Here is a 17,609-nt window from a genome sequence, read left to right as displayed (position 1 = left end):
GTTCGAATCCCCGAGTTGTGTTACCTCCGGCTTGGTCGGGCGTCCCTACAGACACAATTGACCGTGTCTGCAGGTTGGAAGCCGGACGCGGGTATGTGTCCTGATCGATGCACTAGCGCCTCCTCTGGTCGGTTGGTCCACATGTATCGGAGGAGGCACGTGGTAGTCTGCAGCCCTCCCCGGATCGACAGAGGGGGTGGAGCAGCGACCGGGACGGCTCGGGAGAGTATGATAATTGGAATTGGACGGATACAGTTGGCTACGTGCAAAACTGTAGTCCGCTGACTTCCGGTTTCTACTGCAGCGGTCATACCAGTTTCCTGTTCGTTGGCGTGTGCTGTTGACAATGGCATGTTTTTCGCGACGCCTGCAAGATTTACCATGGATAAATGTCAACCACATGCACACAACTGTCCACAAACCTCCACCTGCACCCACCAGCAGACGGGGGAAAAGTCTCAAGTTGTACATATCAAGTTACATCCACAATTCCGTCGGTCTGTCCGTCCGCTCATCCTCATAACTGTGGACGTAACTTGATATTGTAACGTGCATGGATAAGAGGTCGCGCTGGCCGCTGGCTGGCTGGCGGGTCTGACACTTTAGTCGAGCGGTTAGCGATGCCTCCTGCCGTGCAGGCGATACGAGTTCGCTTCCCGGCCGCGGCAGTTCCTGTGGTTGCGTTGTCCCCCGAATTCGCTACATTGGTGTCAGAAGTGGGATGGAGCGACCGTAAGGCCATCGGAAGCGCATGCGCCCTGAGGTGTGAAGGAGCTGATATGCTTAAGCGCGGGAACGCGCTTCCCGAAGGAGGCGGGTAGTGTAATGTGCATGGATAAGAAGACACACTGGCTGCTGGCTGGCGGGTCTGACCCTTTAGTCGAGCGGTTAGCGATGTCTCCTGCGGTGCGGGCGATACGGGTTCACTTCCCGGCCGCGGCAGTTCCTGTGGTTGCGTTGTCCCAATATGTACAACTGGAACCCCCCCCCCCCCCCCCGTCTGCTGGTGGGTGCAGGTGGAGGTTTGTGGACAGTTGTGTGCATGTGGTTGGCATTTATCCGTGGTAAATCTTGCAGGCATCCCGGAAAATGTGCAATTGTCAGTAGCACACGCCAACAAACAGGAAACTGGTATGACCGCTGCAGGAGAAACCGGAAGTCAGTGGACTACAGTTATACACAGAGTCGATTGGGGAGAAAGGGGATGAGAAACCCCCCCACCCCCCAATAAATATAAAATAGAATAAAATAAAAATAAAATAAAATCACATGCAAAATTTCTATTTCTTTTTTATTTGTGAAATAATCGTGTGTGTGCATCCGTGTGAACATTGACGTGTGTCTGCTGGTGTGTATTTGAGAGTTAATGTTGGGTCACACTGATAGCATAAAACGAGGGGAAGTAATGGTGAAATAGATATTACACAACAAGGCGCTGAGCCAAGGCCACTTAAAGGCATTTCTCCGTCAACACAAAATGAGTGGGCAGAAAAACGCAGAGAAAAACGCATCTTTCTGACCGGAGGCTGATCCAGTGGTAAGACCATTTAAATATCCACACCAAAAGCAACATACGAAGACAACATGTATTCATAGACGCATAATAACATGCAAATACCTTCATGTACGATGACGTGTATGTCAGTTATCTGTTGCTTTACAGATGTACCAGGGAGCAGCTCATGTCGGACCGAGCCTACACCGTGGGCTGCTGGTATTTGTGTTGACTGCATTGACTCGAGGTAAGTTTATGCAGCAGAACTGTGCATCAATGGTCAGCACTGTTTCCTCAGAGTAAGAGAGAACTGGGTTTAAACTCGGCTCCTCCGTGTGGAGCTTGCATCCACTCCTTCTCTATGTGTAGGTTTTATCCCACTTTCTAAAATCATAAACGTTAGATGAACTGGAGACTACAACAAACGGCGGAAAGGTGGTGAAGTGGTTAGCGCAGTCACTTCACAGCAAGAAGGTCCTGGGTTCGAGCCCCGGGGTGGTCCAACTTTAGAGGTAAAGTCCCGGGTCGTCCTCTGTGTGGAATTTGCATGTTCTCCCCGTGTCTGTGTGGGCTTCCTCCGGGTGCTCCGGTTTCCTCCCACGGTCCAAAGACATGTGAATCGGCCGTACTAAATTGTCCCTAGGTGTGAATGTCTGTGTTGGTCCTGTGTGATGGCCTGGCGGCCTGTCCAGGGTGTCTCACCGCCTGCCACCCAATGACTGCTTGGATAGGCTCCACCATCCCCGGGACCCTGAGAGCAGGATAAGCGGTTCAGATAATGGATGGATGGATGGAATTGGAGACTGTCTTTTGGGATGAACGGTATGTGGATGGGTATATGTGATGGACTGGTTGTAACAATAGGAACTATGGTTAGGAACCATTGTTTAGTTCCTTGTTTACACAGGGGTCGTTTATGTTGTTGCACCTGGAATAACGGACCGAGCATGATGCATAACCTTACGTGCCGAAGTTATTATTAAAGTTTATAGCCCAGTGGGGTTGAAACGAGTTGTAACGTCTCATTAGTAGAAGGAAACAACACACTTTAACATGGTGGCAGCGGCGGACGACTCTGTTTGAAGTTTGGTGCGGAAAAGTTTCTAGGAGCGGGAGAGCGGTTAGTGTTCCTAAGCAACGTTCAGTATATGTTAGCATTAGCTGCTAGCGTGAGACTGGCGTGTGACATGGATGGGCTAAAACCACCGCAAACGTTATGTCTGGACTCAAGCAACCTTTCGAGGACATGGAAGGCCTGGAGGGACGAGTTTGCTCTGTATGTGGATTTAGCCATGGCTGACGCCGATGACAAACAGAAGGTGAAACTGTTCAGCTATCTTGTCGGGGAAAGCGGCAGGGAACTTATGGACACGTTACTGTGCGACACACCGAAGGATGCATGGACGTTAGATGACGTTATCAAGAAGTTTGATGATCACTGCGACCCCAGCGTTAACGAGACTGTGGAACGTTATCGTTTTTTTACAAGAAACCAGGGCACCAATGAAAATATAGACCATTATGTCATGGAACTGAGAGTGTTGGCAAGAACATGCAACTTTGGGACAGTGAGAGACTCGCTCATTCGGGATCGGATTGTGTGTGGAGGTAACAACACAATCGTAAGCGAAAGACTGCTCCGAGAGGAAAACTTGACACTGGACACATGTTTGCAGCTGTGCAGAGCCGCTGAGCTCTCAAAGGACAATGTGAAAACCATCTCGGGATCGATGGTGGAAGAGGTACATGCAGTGCAAGGAGCACAGTATCGGAAACAGACGAGCAACATTGTGGAGTGCAGATATTGTGGAAAAACGCATGAGAAAAGTAAACAAAAGTGCCCAGCGTTTGGGAAGAAGTGCACAAAGTGTGGAAGAGAGAACCACTTTGCAGCAAAATGCAGAGTAAAACCGGAACTAAGGTAAGATGGCGACTTGAATAGCAGCACAACTTTCTGCCTCTCGCAAATTGGCTAAAATAAATCCTCTAAAACACTAAACTCGACGCAAAAAAAAGAGAAATGAGAAGAGGAGGTAATTCGAATAAAGGTAGCCGTACAATCCAAAAGGGTAACGCACCAGATACACAGGGAGCGAAGAAACAGTCGGAGCAAGGTAATAGCAAACACGAGGTTGAAGAAGCTACAATGGCGGCGGACACAGCTGAGACATTGCGTGCCGGATTAGCAGCTATCGCTAAAGAGATACAATAATTCAAACAAGAGCTACGGGGTGACTTTGCCAGACTCAAAGATGAGGTGAAAAGGGAAGTGAAGGAAGAGATTGCTTGCTTCCGAGAAGAAATGACACAGAAGTTTGCAGAGAGCAACGGCGAAATACAGGCGCAGAAAGCGCACATGAGTGAAGCCCAGAAGCGCATAGCCGAGCTAGAGGAATGGCAGGCGGACTCGACAGAACTACTGATGGACATGTCGACCCAAACGCGCCAGATGCAAGAAAAAATAATGGACCTGGAAGGGAGGTCAAGGAGGAACAATATTCGAATCTTTGGTGTGCCAGAGGAAACGGAGGGAGGCTCCATTACCCAGTACGTGGAACAACTCTTGAATACTCAACTTGACTTAGAAGAAGGGACCAATCTCCAGATACAAAGAGCTCACAGAGCCCTCGCTCAGAAACCCCCTCCGACAGCTCCCCCCAGGTCAATAGTGGTGAACTTTCAACAGTTTGATATAAAAGAAATGATTCTCAAGAAAGCATGGAAAAAGAATAAGATAGAGATAGGGGACAAACGTATTTACTTTGATCACTATTACACAGCTGAAGTGGTCCGGAAAAGAAAATCATATTTGGGCATGAAGAAAGTGCTCAAGGGTAAAGGAATTCGTTTCCAGGCACCCCTCGCCAAAATAAGGATCCACTGGAACAACGGAACGAAGACATACGACAATGCCAGGGAAGCTGCGATGGACATGAAGACGAGAGGCTGCGACATCGAGATACCAGACGATGACACGGCAACCACGGCCACAGAGCAGGTGGAGGCGACTGGGACGCGAGCAGGGTGGCAACGAGTCCAAGGCGCGAAAGGAGGACGTGAAGCTGCACAACGAGCGAAAGAGAAGCTCCTGGCCTATCTGAGAAAGTAGGATTGGTATCGTTCTGACTGAGTTGAGCTCCATTACAAAAGGCTTTTTCATCACATGCCACTGAGAGAGGTAGGCTATACGGTTGCCAAACGTTGGACATGCCTAGACAAGGCTGTAGGCCTATCCCATGTGATGGGCAAAATGTCAAGTCTAGAGTGGGGCCCTTTCTGAAAAGGATTTCCCCTTCACCTACCAACGGGGACTCGGGGTGGTTAGGCCCCTTTAGTTGGAAGTTATTTTTGTTGTTGATTAATGTGTTTTATATTTGTAGTTTTTTTGTTTGGAGCTCTGTGGGAATATGTGGAAAAAGAGTATCAAGATGTCTAGATGGTTCACACTACTAAAATAATGTCGCTGAATGTTAATGGTCTAAATATGTTAAAGAAGAGGGAAAAGGTTATGATTAAGCTAAAAAAGGAGGATATACAAATCATATTCCTCCAAGAGACCCATTTAACACAGACAGAGCATGGGAAACTTAAGAAATATGGGTACAGACATTCATATTATAGCTCCTACAAGGAAGGGCGCAGGAGAGGTGTTGCAATTTTAATATCAAACAAAACTCAATTCGATTATGATAGGGACATTGGAGACAAGGAGGGGAGATATATTATAGTGAAGGGGAGGTTAGAGAACAAACCAGTGACATTGGTAAATATATACGCCCCTCCTGAAAGTGATAAAAGATTTTTTAAATCTTTGTTTGATGAGATAGCAAACGAGTCAGAGGGGGTCTTAATTTGTGGGGGAGATTTGAATGTCGTTTTGAATCACAAAATGGATACGACCAGTATCAAAAGGACTAAAACACAGGTCACTCGATTTGTAAATATATCACTGGAAGAGATGGGGATGGATGATGTGTGGAGACAATTACACCCTCAGGAAATAGACTATACACATTACTCAGCTGTACATAAAGTTCATTCAAGGATAGACTATTTCCTTATGAGCAAAGACGATATTTACAGAGTAAAGGAGTGTGGGATTGGAGGGGCGGATATCTCAGATCACAATCCAGTATATTTAGAAATTAATTTGAATTGTAGAAAGCGAAATACGGTTTGGAGGTTTAATGTGGGTCTACTGAATAGTGAGCAGAGTAAGATTATGTTAAAGACGGATATTCGGACATATCTAGAAGAAAACAGCAATGGGGAAGTAGACCCAAAAATACTTTGGGATGCCATGAAGGCGGTCATCAGGGGAAAGTTAATAGCGCATTCAGCATTGATCAAAAAGGCAAGATCAATTATATCCAGAAAGAATACGGACAGGTTAAGAGAAATGGAGAGGGAATACCAGACTGCGGGAAACCCCGTGGTGTTGGAGCAAATCAAATCGGCTAAGTCAGACATTAATAAAGAACTGTTAGATGAAGTTGAGAAAAAAAGCTTGTTTCTCAAACAAAGATATTATGAAACAGGCCCGCGCGCAACTAAACTGTTGGCAAAACGTATTCGCAAACAGCAAGCAGTTGGCCATATACATAAGATCAGAGACCCCCATTCAAATGAGTTAACGAATATACCAGAAAGCATAGAGGACATATTTTTGGGATATTATAAAGAGCTATATTCACAACCCACACCTGCACCCGAAGCGGAAATGAATACCTTTTTGAATTCATTAGATTTACCCTCAATTGGACGGCTCCAAAATGACAAATTAACAGCTGACATCAAGATGGAAGAGGTGATAGATGCAATAAATTCTTTGAAAAACAATAGAAGCCCGGGCAGCGATGGATACCCTGCAGAATGGTACAAAGTGTTTAGGGAAGAGCTGGCACCGATACTTCTGAGATCCTTCAATTGGACACTTCACAATAATAAGATACCACCATCATGGTCAGAGGCAATAATCACAGTCATTCCAAAACCGGGAGAGGATAAAGAATATTGTGGGAACTACAGACCTATTTCATTATTAAATGTAGATTATAAAATATATACGACAATTATCTCCAAAAGGTTAAACTCATTCATAGGTGATTTGATAGATGAAGATCAAACAGGATTCATGAGAGAAAGACAAACGCATGATAATATCAGAAGGATTGTTGATCAAGCGAGTAAGAGAAAACAAGCTACACTATTAGTAAGTTTAGATGCAGAAAAAGCATTCGATCGGGTGTCTTGGAATTTTTTGTATGCAGTATTGGAACGACTAGGGTTCAGCAATAAGTCAATACAGTGCATTAAAACATTATATCAACAAACTAATGCTCGGATTAAAATAAACGGGAGTTTAACGAACAAGTTCAGTTTGCAGAGGTCGACAAGACAAGGATGCTGTTTGTCTCCGACACTGTTCGCGTTATTCATTGTGCCTTTAGCGGAGGCCATTCGCCAAAATGAAGGAATTAATGGAGTGACAGTGAATTGCACTGTCCACAAGGTGGGGCTATTTGCTGATGATGTCATAGCCTATCTTGAGCAACCACATACATCACTCCCTCAGCTAATGAAGCTACTAGAACTATATGGTCATTTATCTGGATATAAAATTAACATCTCAAAAACACAGGTGCTAGTTCTCAATTATACTCCAACCACAGAATTCAAGGGAAAATTTGACTTTAATTGGAATCTAAACAAAATCAAATATTTGGGAATTTACATGACCAAGGGATTGTCTAAATTACATAAAGCAAATTACGGCAAGATCAACGATGTGATGCAAAAGGATATTGATAGATGGTCCACTCTGCCACTTGACTTCAGCTCAAGAATTGAGACAGTTAGAATGAATATTCTACCAAGGCTTCTTTATCTATTCCAATCGTTGCCTGTAGAGGTGACTCAAGCTCAATTTGATAGGTGGGATAGGACAATATCTAGATTTATTTGGGGAGGGAAGAAGCCCAGAGTAAGGTATGAAACTCCCCAACTCTCAAAGGAAAAGGGAGGTATGGGTTTACCAAATCTAAAAGAATATTTCAAAGCTGCCCAGCTGAGATATGCTGTTGACTGGTGTAGGCAAGATTACATGGCCAAGTGGAAAGTCATGGAAAGGGAATATGGTGGGTACCCTATCCAGAATATTTTAGGGGATAAAGAAGTATACAAGAAAACAAAAACCCACATGGATTCAGTCACATTATTTACACTGGAGTTATGGTTTAAATTGATTAAAATCAACAAATTACAAGATGAGATACAGTTATTGAGATGGGTAGCATATGATAGAGACTTTACTCCAGCGAGGCATGACACAGTTTTTAAACTGTGGGTTAACTGGGGAATCACAGCATGGTGTACTCTAGAGGAAAAAGGGGAGATGGAGAGTTTTCGGGGTATGAAAGACAAGTTTGATTTGGAGAATCATGACTTCTTTAGATATTTACAATTAAGGGATTATTACAACAAACGTATCAGGAGAGGACCCTCCATGGAGGTGAACAGTGTGATTCAAATTATAATCAACGCATATAAAGGGCGAAAATCTTGGACTATATCTGTACTATATCAAGCTCTCACAACTAATAAACACTCAACTACATATATAAAAGAAAAATGGGAATTAGAATTTGGCACAGAAATTACAGAGGAGGACTGGCAGAATATGTGGAAAGTTCATCAATCCTCCACTAGTTCGCAGATATGGAGGGAATTCTCCTGGAAAAATCTGATACGTTTTTTTATTACACCAAAAATCAAAAATAGATACTCCAGCACCAAACTGTCATTCTGGAGGAAATGTGGAACAGAGGATGTAGACCACTCGCATATATTTTGGAAATGTAATAAGCTAGCGATGTTTTGGGAGATGGTTCATGATGTAATACAAAAGGTACTTGGATATGACTTCCCTAAGAGCTATATGACCCTCTATTTCTGTAATTTTAAAAACGACGATATAGGGCCAAGTGATAGATGTTTGGTTAAGATACTGCTGATTGCGGCTAAGAAGGCAATCACAAGAAAATGGTGCCAGGTGGACGCCCCCACACAAGGACAATGGATGGAAATAGTGGAGGACATTCATACAATGGAAAAACTGACTCATCGATTGAGACTTACAGTACCTCGGATGGAAGACCAGTGGAAGAAATGGACATGGTTTAAGGAGCAAACACGCGACAACATAATTCATGACAACACTTAAGACTGGAAAGTTAGACCCACAGGAAGCTCATGTAGTTCATTTTTTTGTGTGTTTTTTTGTTTGTTTGTTTTGAGTTGCCCTGTTGGGCTTGTGTGCGAGTAAATGTAGATAATTCAATGTTTACTTCTGAATACGGATGCCATGTTTGTATTGACCTAAAAACTTCAATAAAAACTAAAGTGATAAAAAAAAACGGAACTAAGGAAAAAGAAATATGTGAGTAAAATAACAACTGAATCTGAGAGTGATGAATATGAAGATATTATCACCTGTGTCACTGAAACTGAGACAAAAACTATGGATGCAGTAGAGACTGACACAGGGAAAGATGTGCATACAGAGACTGTAGAGGATGTAAAAGAAACTGAGAAAATGAAGAAAACTCAGCTTCTCTATGCTGGCATGCTTCTAGGCAAGGACATGATCAAATTCCAAATAGACTGTGGTGCCAGTTGCAATATCATCCCAATTAACCTGCTGAATCCAGATGCCAAATTAGAACACACGAAGAGTGTACTAGTAATGTACAATAAAACCAAATTAAAACCACTGGGAAAATGTAGTGAAAATAAGAAACCCGAGAAACAACAAGCTATATCGCTTAGAGTTCCAGGTGGTGAATGCAGCTGGTACAGTGCCTCTGCTGGGTAGGAGAGCCAGTGAGGCCATGAAATTGATAAAAGTGCAATATGAAAACATCATGACAATAGACAGTATTGTCACAACAGAAACAACAACAGGACAGTGGATAATGGGACAAATTAAAGATGAGTATGCTGATGTGTTCATTGGCGATGGCTGCCTCGAGGGAAAATACAAAATAGAGGTGGACAGCACAGTGAAACCAGTACAGCTGCCAAAGAGGCGGGTCCCAGTCGCCATGATGAAACCACTGAAGGACGAGCTACAGGACCTACAGCAAAGAGGGTTCATAACACCTGTGGAATGCAGTACAGATTGGATCAGTGCAATGGTGGTGGTACAGAAACCAAGTGGGAAACCAAGAGTGTGTATCGATCCCAAGCCTTTGAACAAAGCTCTAAAGTGCAGTCACTTCCCACTGCCAACCATTGAGGACATTTTACCGGACTTGTCAAAAGCAAAAGTGTTCACAGTGTGTGATGTCAAGAGTGGATTCTGGCATGTGCAGCTGGAGGAGGAGTCCAGCTATTTAACAACATTTGCCACTCCATTCGGACGTTACAGGTGGCTGAGGATGCCAATGGGGATAAGTCCGGCCCCAGAAATCTTTCAGAGAAAGCTCACACAAGCGCTGGATGGTGTACCAGGCTTGTACATTATAGCTGACGATGTACTGATCACAGGCCAAGGGGAAACACAGGAGGAAGCTGAGCGTGACCATGATGGAAAACTGAGACTGTTTCTTGAAAGATGCAGAAAAAAGAACATCAAGCTGAACAAAGACAAATTCAAGCTGAGACAAAAGGAGACCACATACATTGGACACCGCCTGACGGCTGATGGACTCAGGGCGGATCCAGAGAAAGTGCTTGCCGTTGAGAAGATGCCGACACCGACTGATGCGAAAGGAGTGCAAAGGCTGCTAGGTTTGGTAAATTATCTAGCCAAGTTTTGTCCCCACCTCTCAGACCAGTGCATAGTGTTGAGAGATTTGACACACAAAAACAGGGAGTGGAACTGGACAGCACAGCACGAGGAGGCTTTCCTCAAATTGAAAGAGACTATAGCAAAGGTCCCAGTACTGAAATATTACAACCCAGATGAGGAACTCACAGTGCAGTGTGACGCTTCAGACACAGGCTTAGGCGCAGTGCTCATGCAGATGGGTAAGCCAATAGCATTTGCAAGCAGAGCACTCACTCAAACAGCGCGTGGGTATGCACAAATAGAAAAGGAGTTCTTAGCAATGGTTTTTAGCATGGAAAGATTTCACCAGTACACATACGGCCGAAAAGTGACGGTGCAAAGTGATCACAAGCCGTTGGAAACAATAGTGAGAAAACCTCTACTAAGTGCACCCAAAAGGCTGCAGGGAATGATGCTGCGCATACAAAAGTATGATCTAGATGTAGTATATGTGCCAGGTAGAGACATGCTGCTAGCAGACACTCTGAGCAGAGCTTATCTTCCTGAGAGTGCACCGGATGCAGAACTAGAGACTGTCAACATGGCACAACACTTACCTATCGCAGCAGACAGGCTACATGATATACGATCTGCCACAAAAGAGGATGAAACACTGCAGCTTCTCATCAAAATGATGCAGCGAGGATGGCCTGACGATAAGTCAAAAACACCAAGGGAAATCAAGCTCTACTTCTCATTCCAAGAGGAGTTAAGCCACCAAGATGGAATAGTGTTCAGAAGTGAGCGCGCTGTCATCCCTGATGCATTGAGGAAAGACATCACTTGCCGCCTACACGCATCACATCTGGGTGTGGAAGGATGCCTACGGAGGGCTAGGGAGTGTGTCTATTGGCAGGGCATGAATGACCAAATAAAATCATATATAGCAAAGTGTGACATCTGCAGATCAATGGACATTAAGCAACAAAAAGAAACACTAATGTCACATGATGTGCCAAGCAGGCCGTGGGCAAAGGTGGGCACGGATCTGTTCATGTTTGAAAACAAAGACTACCTCATGATTGTTGATTTTTTCTCAGATTTGTGGGAAATAGATTACCTGGCAGATACCAAGTCAACCACAGTGATACAGAAGCTGAAAGCTCATTTTGCCCGCCAAGGTATCCCAGATATTGTAATCTCGGACAATGGCCCACAGTATTTGTCACAAGAATTCCAGAAGTTCAGTCGACTGTGGGGATTTCAACATAAAACCTCATCACCAGGTTACCCGCAAAGCAACGGCAAAGCTGAGTCAGCCGTTAAGACAGCAAAAAGACTCTTGCTCAAAGCCAAGGCTGCTGGACAGGATCCTTATCTCGCCCTTCTGGACCACCGCAACAAACCATCACAGGGTACTGATACCACACCAGCACAGCGGCTGCTCAGTCGCCGTACCAAAACACTACTGCCAACCAAGGCAAGCCTGTTACAGCCGAAAGTTGTGCAGGTGAAACAGGATTTACAAAATAACCAACAACGGCAGAGGGCATACTACGACAGGTCGGCTAAAGACTTGGACACGCTTGCCCCAGGTGAATGTGTGAGAGTTCAGCCTCTCGCACCCCACACTGGCTGGAGAGTGGGCAAGGTGCTGAGGCCGGTCGATAGGAGATCCTATGAGGTCCAGCTGCACACGGGTGGTGTCATCAGGAGAAATCGCAGACACCTCAGGCATGCACCAGGGGCAATCTTCACTGACACTATGGACATGGAGATCAGCAGCCCCAGTCAGCCAGAGAGTGTTGAACCCGGACATTCAGAGAGTGTTCCTTCTCGCAGTGTCTTAGCAGGAAACAAAACCAAGGACACTGGTGACAGGGCCAACCCTGTTACCACCAGATCAGGCCGCTCTGTTGTGCAGCCGCAGCGATACAAAAACTTTGTGACCTCACACAGATGAATGGATCTGTAGCACTAATGGACTTTGGGGGGGGGGGCATGAATGAAAAAAAAGGAAAAAAAAGTGAATCACAAATGTTGTGTACATGTGTTCTTGTTCACCTGGTTATCTGCAAGTTGAGGTATTCATTTAAACATTGGTTATGTTAAACTGTGAAGAAAAGCCATAGCACTTTGATACACAGTTGTTGATAATGTTCATTTTCATTAGGAGCTATAAGTAACTGATAAATATATGTCATTGTTAATATGAAAAACATTTTGAATGTTGATATTCGTACACTGTTAGTAGCAAAGAGTTTTGTTTGTACTTTATTGTTTACAGCAATAGACAATTAAAAAATGTATTAAAGGTTCTAAAAAAAAGAAGAAACTCTGAAAAGAGAAAGGATGTAACATAGGAACTATTGTTAGGAACCATTGTTTAGTTCCTTGTTTACACAGGGGTCGTTTATGTTGTTGCACCTGTAATAACGGACCGAGCATGATGCATAACCTTACGTGCCGAAGTTATTATTAAAGTTTATAGCCCAGTGGGGTTGAAACGAGTTGTAACGTCTCATTAGTAGAAGGAAACAACACACTTTAACACTGGTGACCTGTCCAGTGTGTCTCATTGCTTCCTGCATGTGGGTATAGACAATGAGAGTAAGCCATCATTATCCTTATCATCCGTTTGACCCTGCTCTACCTGACCTCAGACCTGAGCAATGGCAGAGGAGTTCGGGCGTGGACTTACAACTACAGCACCACGCAAACCCGCAACTGGGAGTCGGCCCGCCGGTGGTGCCAGCTGAAATTCACCGACATGTTGGCCATCCAGAACCAGGAGGAGACAGACTACCTCAACCAGCTGCTCCCCTTCAGGAGAACATACTACTGGATTGGCATCCGTAAAGTGAACGGGGTCTGGACCTGGTTGGGGACTAATAGGAGCTTAAGCACAGAGGCGGAGAACTGGGCAACCGGGGAGCCTAACAACATCCGGAATGGGCAGGACTGTGTGGAGATTTACATCAAGAGGGAGAAAGACACGGCCAAGTGGAATGATGAGAACTGCAAGAAGAGGAAGAGCACTGTCTGCTACACAGGTAGCGTGCTCCGTATTAGACCTTACCTAGTAACTACCTTATTTATTCATTTACTACCTCGTGTGCCTCTTGCAAAGTTTAAGGTTGTGTCTGTATGGCTGCAGCCTCTTGTTCTGAGCTTTCCTGCAGTGTCCATGCAGACTGTGTGGAGACCATTGGAAACTACACCTGTCAATGTCATCCTGGTTTCCAGGGTCCGCGCTGTGAGGAGGGTGAGTAAATACTTTTATAAACTTCTATTTATCCATTTATCCCCCCCCACAATTGTACTTGGTCAATTACCCCACTCTTCCAAGCCGTACCGATCGCTGTTCCACCCCCTCTGCCGATCCGGGGAGGGCTGCAGACTACCACATGCCTCCTCCGATACACGTGGAGTCACCAGCCGCTTCTTTTCACCTGACATTGAGAAGTTTCACCAGGGGGACGTAGCACGTGGGAGGATCACGCTATTCCCCCCAGTTCCCCCCCCCCCGAGCAGGCGCCCCGACCAACCAGAGGAGGCGCCAGTGCAGCGACCAGGACACATACCCACATCCGGCTTCCTAGCCGCAGATACGGCAAATTATGTCTGTAGGGACGCCCGACCAAGCCGGAGGTAACACGGGGATTCGATCCGACAATCCTCGTGTTGGTAGGCAACAGAATAGACCGCTACCCCACCCGCACGCCCAATAATCTTGAAGTTGTGCAGTCAGCTGTTATAAGAAGGGTTAGCATGATGTGTTTTTTGCAATATAATCTTTATTGTCAGCAATCTCATGTGGAGCCCTGTTGGACCCGGAGAAAGGCTCTGTACTCTGTGATCACCTTTATGGGCCTCATCGCTTCAATTCTTCCTGCTGGTTTCATTGTGACCTGGGGTACCGTTTAGTGGGAGCACCCAGAATGCTTTGCCAAGCCAGTGGGAGCTGGGACCACCCGTCTCCTCTGTGCCAAGGTATTGACACACAATATGAACAATGTCCAACAGCATAGGACCAACTTTAACTGTGACCTTTAAACCCACGCAGCCCTTTCCTTCTGTCCACCCCAGTGGAACAGTGTCCAGCTCTGGACCTTGCTGTCAGTGGAGGGACTATGAACTGCAGCCACCCCGTCGCCCTGCACAGCTACAACTCCACCTGCGAGCTCAGCTGTGATGAAGGCTATGACCTTGTTGGACAGAATCTAATATCCTGTGACCATACAGGCCACTGGACTTCAAATGTCTCCACGTGTACAGGTAATGTGATTCTCAAAGCCTTTAGAAGACCACCAACTTGTCAGTTGCATTAAGAGAGATCAAGATGTGAATATTACAGTCACAGAAGGTAGCACGCCGACACCTCATTTTAGTTCAATTCAATTCACAACCTGTTAGCTGCTGTCCAGTCCAGGCTTTGACATTGACCACTATCCAAATAATGTGAATTAATCGAAGATTAACACCATGAAATCACCCCCTTGATGACAGGGATGGGTAAATGAGTGTGTCAGTGGTGTGTTTCAAAACCAAACAGGGCTAAACTAACAGCAAGTACAGATCAGATGGCCGCTAGCAGGTAAGAGCCGGTGTATAAATGGGAAAGCTGAGCCCAACAAGGAGGGGGGTGAACGCACTTTAAGGGGTTCACTGTGATGAAAAGCCACACGACCATGCAAAACACAAGGTATTCACTCAAGCATGGACCATTCCATCATTGGAAGATGGCGGCGCAAATTCACGTTTGAGGCGGCCTCACCCAGTACCGTCCATGCAGCGTCTTTGTCCACGTCTGCGTCTAAGTTTGTCTTCGTCTGATGGCTGGGAGAGCTGGCGCTGGATCGGCTGGGAGAGCTTGGTCTGTTGCGTCCTGTGGGCCTAAGGACCACGGCCCTACCTGGAGCTGTGCCTGAAGAGGTAACACCGAGGGCAGTGTGACAGGACGCGGAAGCGGGGCAGGCTAAGCTAATTGCTAGCCCATGCAGACCGCCAGTTTCCAACAGTCATCCGGCGTTCGTTCTCCTGGACAGTGACTTTTAGTTTGTTTGGTTTAGATATACACTCACTGGCCACTTTATTAGGTACACCTTGCTAGTACCGGGTTGGATCCCCTTTTGCCTTCAGAACTGCCTTAATCCTTCGTGGCATAGATTCAACAAGGTACTGGAAACATTCCTCAGAGAGTTTGGTCCATATTGACATGATAGCATCACGCAGTTGCTGCAGATTTGTCGGCTGCACATCCATGATGCGAATCTCCCGGTCCACCACATCCCGAAGGTGCTCTATTGGATTGAGATCTGGTGACTGTGGAGGCCATTTGAGTACAGTGAACTCATTTTCATGTTCAAGAAACCAGTCTGAGATAATTCGAGCTTTATGACATGGCGCGTTATCCTGCTGGAAGTAGCCATCAGAAGATGGGAACACTGTGGTCATAAAGGGATGGACATGGTCAGCAACAATACTCAGGTAGGGTGTGGCGTTGACACGATGCTCAATTGGTACTAAGGGGCCCAAAGTGTGCCAAGAAAATATCCCCCACACTATTACACCACCACCACCAGCCTGAACCGTTGATACAAGGCAGGATGGATCCATGCTTTCATGTTGTTGACGCCAAATTCTGACCCTACCATCCAAATGTCGCAGCAGAAATCGAGACTCATCAGACCAGGCAACGTTTTTCCAATCTTCTATTGTCCAATTTTGGTGAGCCTGTGCGAATTGTAGCCTCAGTTTCCTGTTCTTAGCTGACAGGAGTGGCACCCGGTGTGGTCTTCTGCTGCTGTAGCCCATCTGCCTCAAGGTTCGACGTGTTGTGCGTTCAGAGATGCTCTTCTGCATACCTCGGTTGTAATGAGTGGTTATTTGAGTTACTGTTGCCTTTCTATCAGCTCGAACCAGTCTGGCCATTCTCCTCTGACCTCTGCCATCAACAAGGCATTTTCGCCCACAGAACTGCCGCTCACTGGATATTTTCTCTTTTTCGGACCATTCTCTGTAAACCCTAGAGATGGTTGTGCGTGAAAATCCCAGTAGATCAGCAGTTTCTGAAATACTCAGACCAGCCCGTCTGGCACCAACAACCATGCCACGTTCAAAGTCACTTAAATCACCTTTCTTCCCCATTGTGATGCTCGGTTTGAACTGCAGCAGATCGTCTTGACCATGTCTACATGCCTAAATGCATTGAGTTGCTGCCATGTGATTGGCTGATTAGAAATTTGCGTTAACGAGCAGTTGGACAGGTGTGCCTAATAAAGTGGCCGGTGAGTGTATGTGTTAGTTTGGATATATGTGTTCTTGTAGTTTTTGGATATGTGATTTGTCTTTGTGTTGCACTATTGTGGGGTGGGGGAAATGATTTTTCATTTCATGTGTGGAAGTGCATGAAATGAAACGACAAATAAATTGTTTCCGATTCTGAGATGTCACACATTCCTACAGGTTTGGTCAGAAACAAGTGATGAGACTCGCACAGTCGCTCAAAGTGATGAATTTCCCAAAGGGGCGTTGGCAGCCGGGGGGGTGCTAAATGTGTGATATCTGACCGACATCTGTTCCAACCACAGTGAAACGGTGCGCCCCCATTTCCTCTCCTACTGCGGGCAACGTGACTTGCAGAGGCACGCTGGGATCCTTCTCCTTTGGCTCCAGGTGTAGCTTCACCTGTAGAGAGGGCTACTCGCTGAGCGGACACCACACACTCACCTGCCAAGCCTCGGCACGATGGAGCGCAGCAAGACCTGAATGTACAGGCAAGTCACACGTGGGGATGTGTGGCTTTCTGCTCAGACAGGAAAAACACATCTCTATCAAGCTTCCTGACAAATGCAAAAGTTGTAAATTCACAAAAGTTATGGATGTGTCTCTCTGTCTCTGGCAGCGGTGCAGTGCAGCACATTGGAAACTCCCCCTCATGGGTCTCTGCGGTGTCAGCATCCTGTAGGAGAGTTCAGCTATGGCTCCACCTGCACCACACAGTGCAATGAGGGTTTTGATCTGATTGGCAACAACTTCACCCAGTGTTCCTCAACGGGTAACTGGAGCGACGCCCTTCCTGTCTGTCAGGGTAGGTCCACCAAAGGATTGGCCCCTGACTCTCAAAACCCCAATTTAGTTTTTCTTATTCAATTCTCAGATACATTGAGGTTTCATTTGAAATCAGAGTCTGATTTTCAGTTTTTTTTTCACACTTCTGAAACGGAGAAACCACCTTTAGATTGTCTTATTTTGATCAAAGTTTGAGTTCCTCTAGTCTCCTGCTGTCTGTCTCAGTCCGTTCCTCCTTTTGAACAACAAAGCACCAAAAAGGACAGAGAT

General features: G+C 45.8%; 1 protein-coding gene across 1 annotated transcript in view; it reads left to right on the top strand.

Moving 5' to 3' along the window:
* Positions 1–1,472: 1,472 nt before the first annotated feature.
* selp (selectin P) overlaps positions 1,473–17,609 on the top strand; it is a 53,414-nt gene continuing 37,277 nt past the window's right edge. Inside the window, exons 1-7 of the mRNA XM_056277186.1 lie at positions 1,473–1,537; positions 1,664–1,742; positions 12,929–13,318; positions 13,423–13,530; positions 14,355–14,543; positions 16,859–17,044; positions 17,173–17,358. Coding sequence (XP_056133161.1) covers positions 1,664–1,742; positions 12,929–13,318; positions 13,423–13,530; positions 14,355–14,543; positions 16,859–17,044; positions 17,173–17,358 — 1,138 coding nt within the window. The 5' untranslated portion in view covers positions 1,473–1,537. The remainder of the gene's footprint in view (positions 1,538–1,663; positions 1,743–12,928; positions 13,319–13,422; positions 13,531–14,354; positions 14,544–16,858; positions 17,045–17,172; positions 17,359–17,609) is intronic.

This window comes from Lampris incognitus, chromosome 3 (assembly GCF_029633865.1).
Source record: "Lampris incognitus isolate fLamInc1 chromosome 3, fLamInc1.hap2, whole genome shotgun sequence".
Taxonomy (NCBI): domain Eukaryota; kingdom Metazoa; phylum Chordata; class Actinopteri; order Lampriformes; family Lampridae; genus Lampris; species Lampris incognitus.
This window is presented reverse-complemented; position numbering and strand designations above follow the sequence as displayed.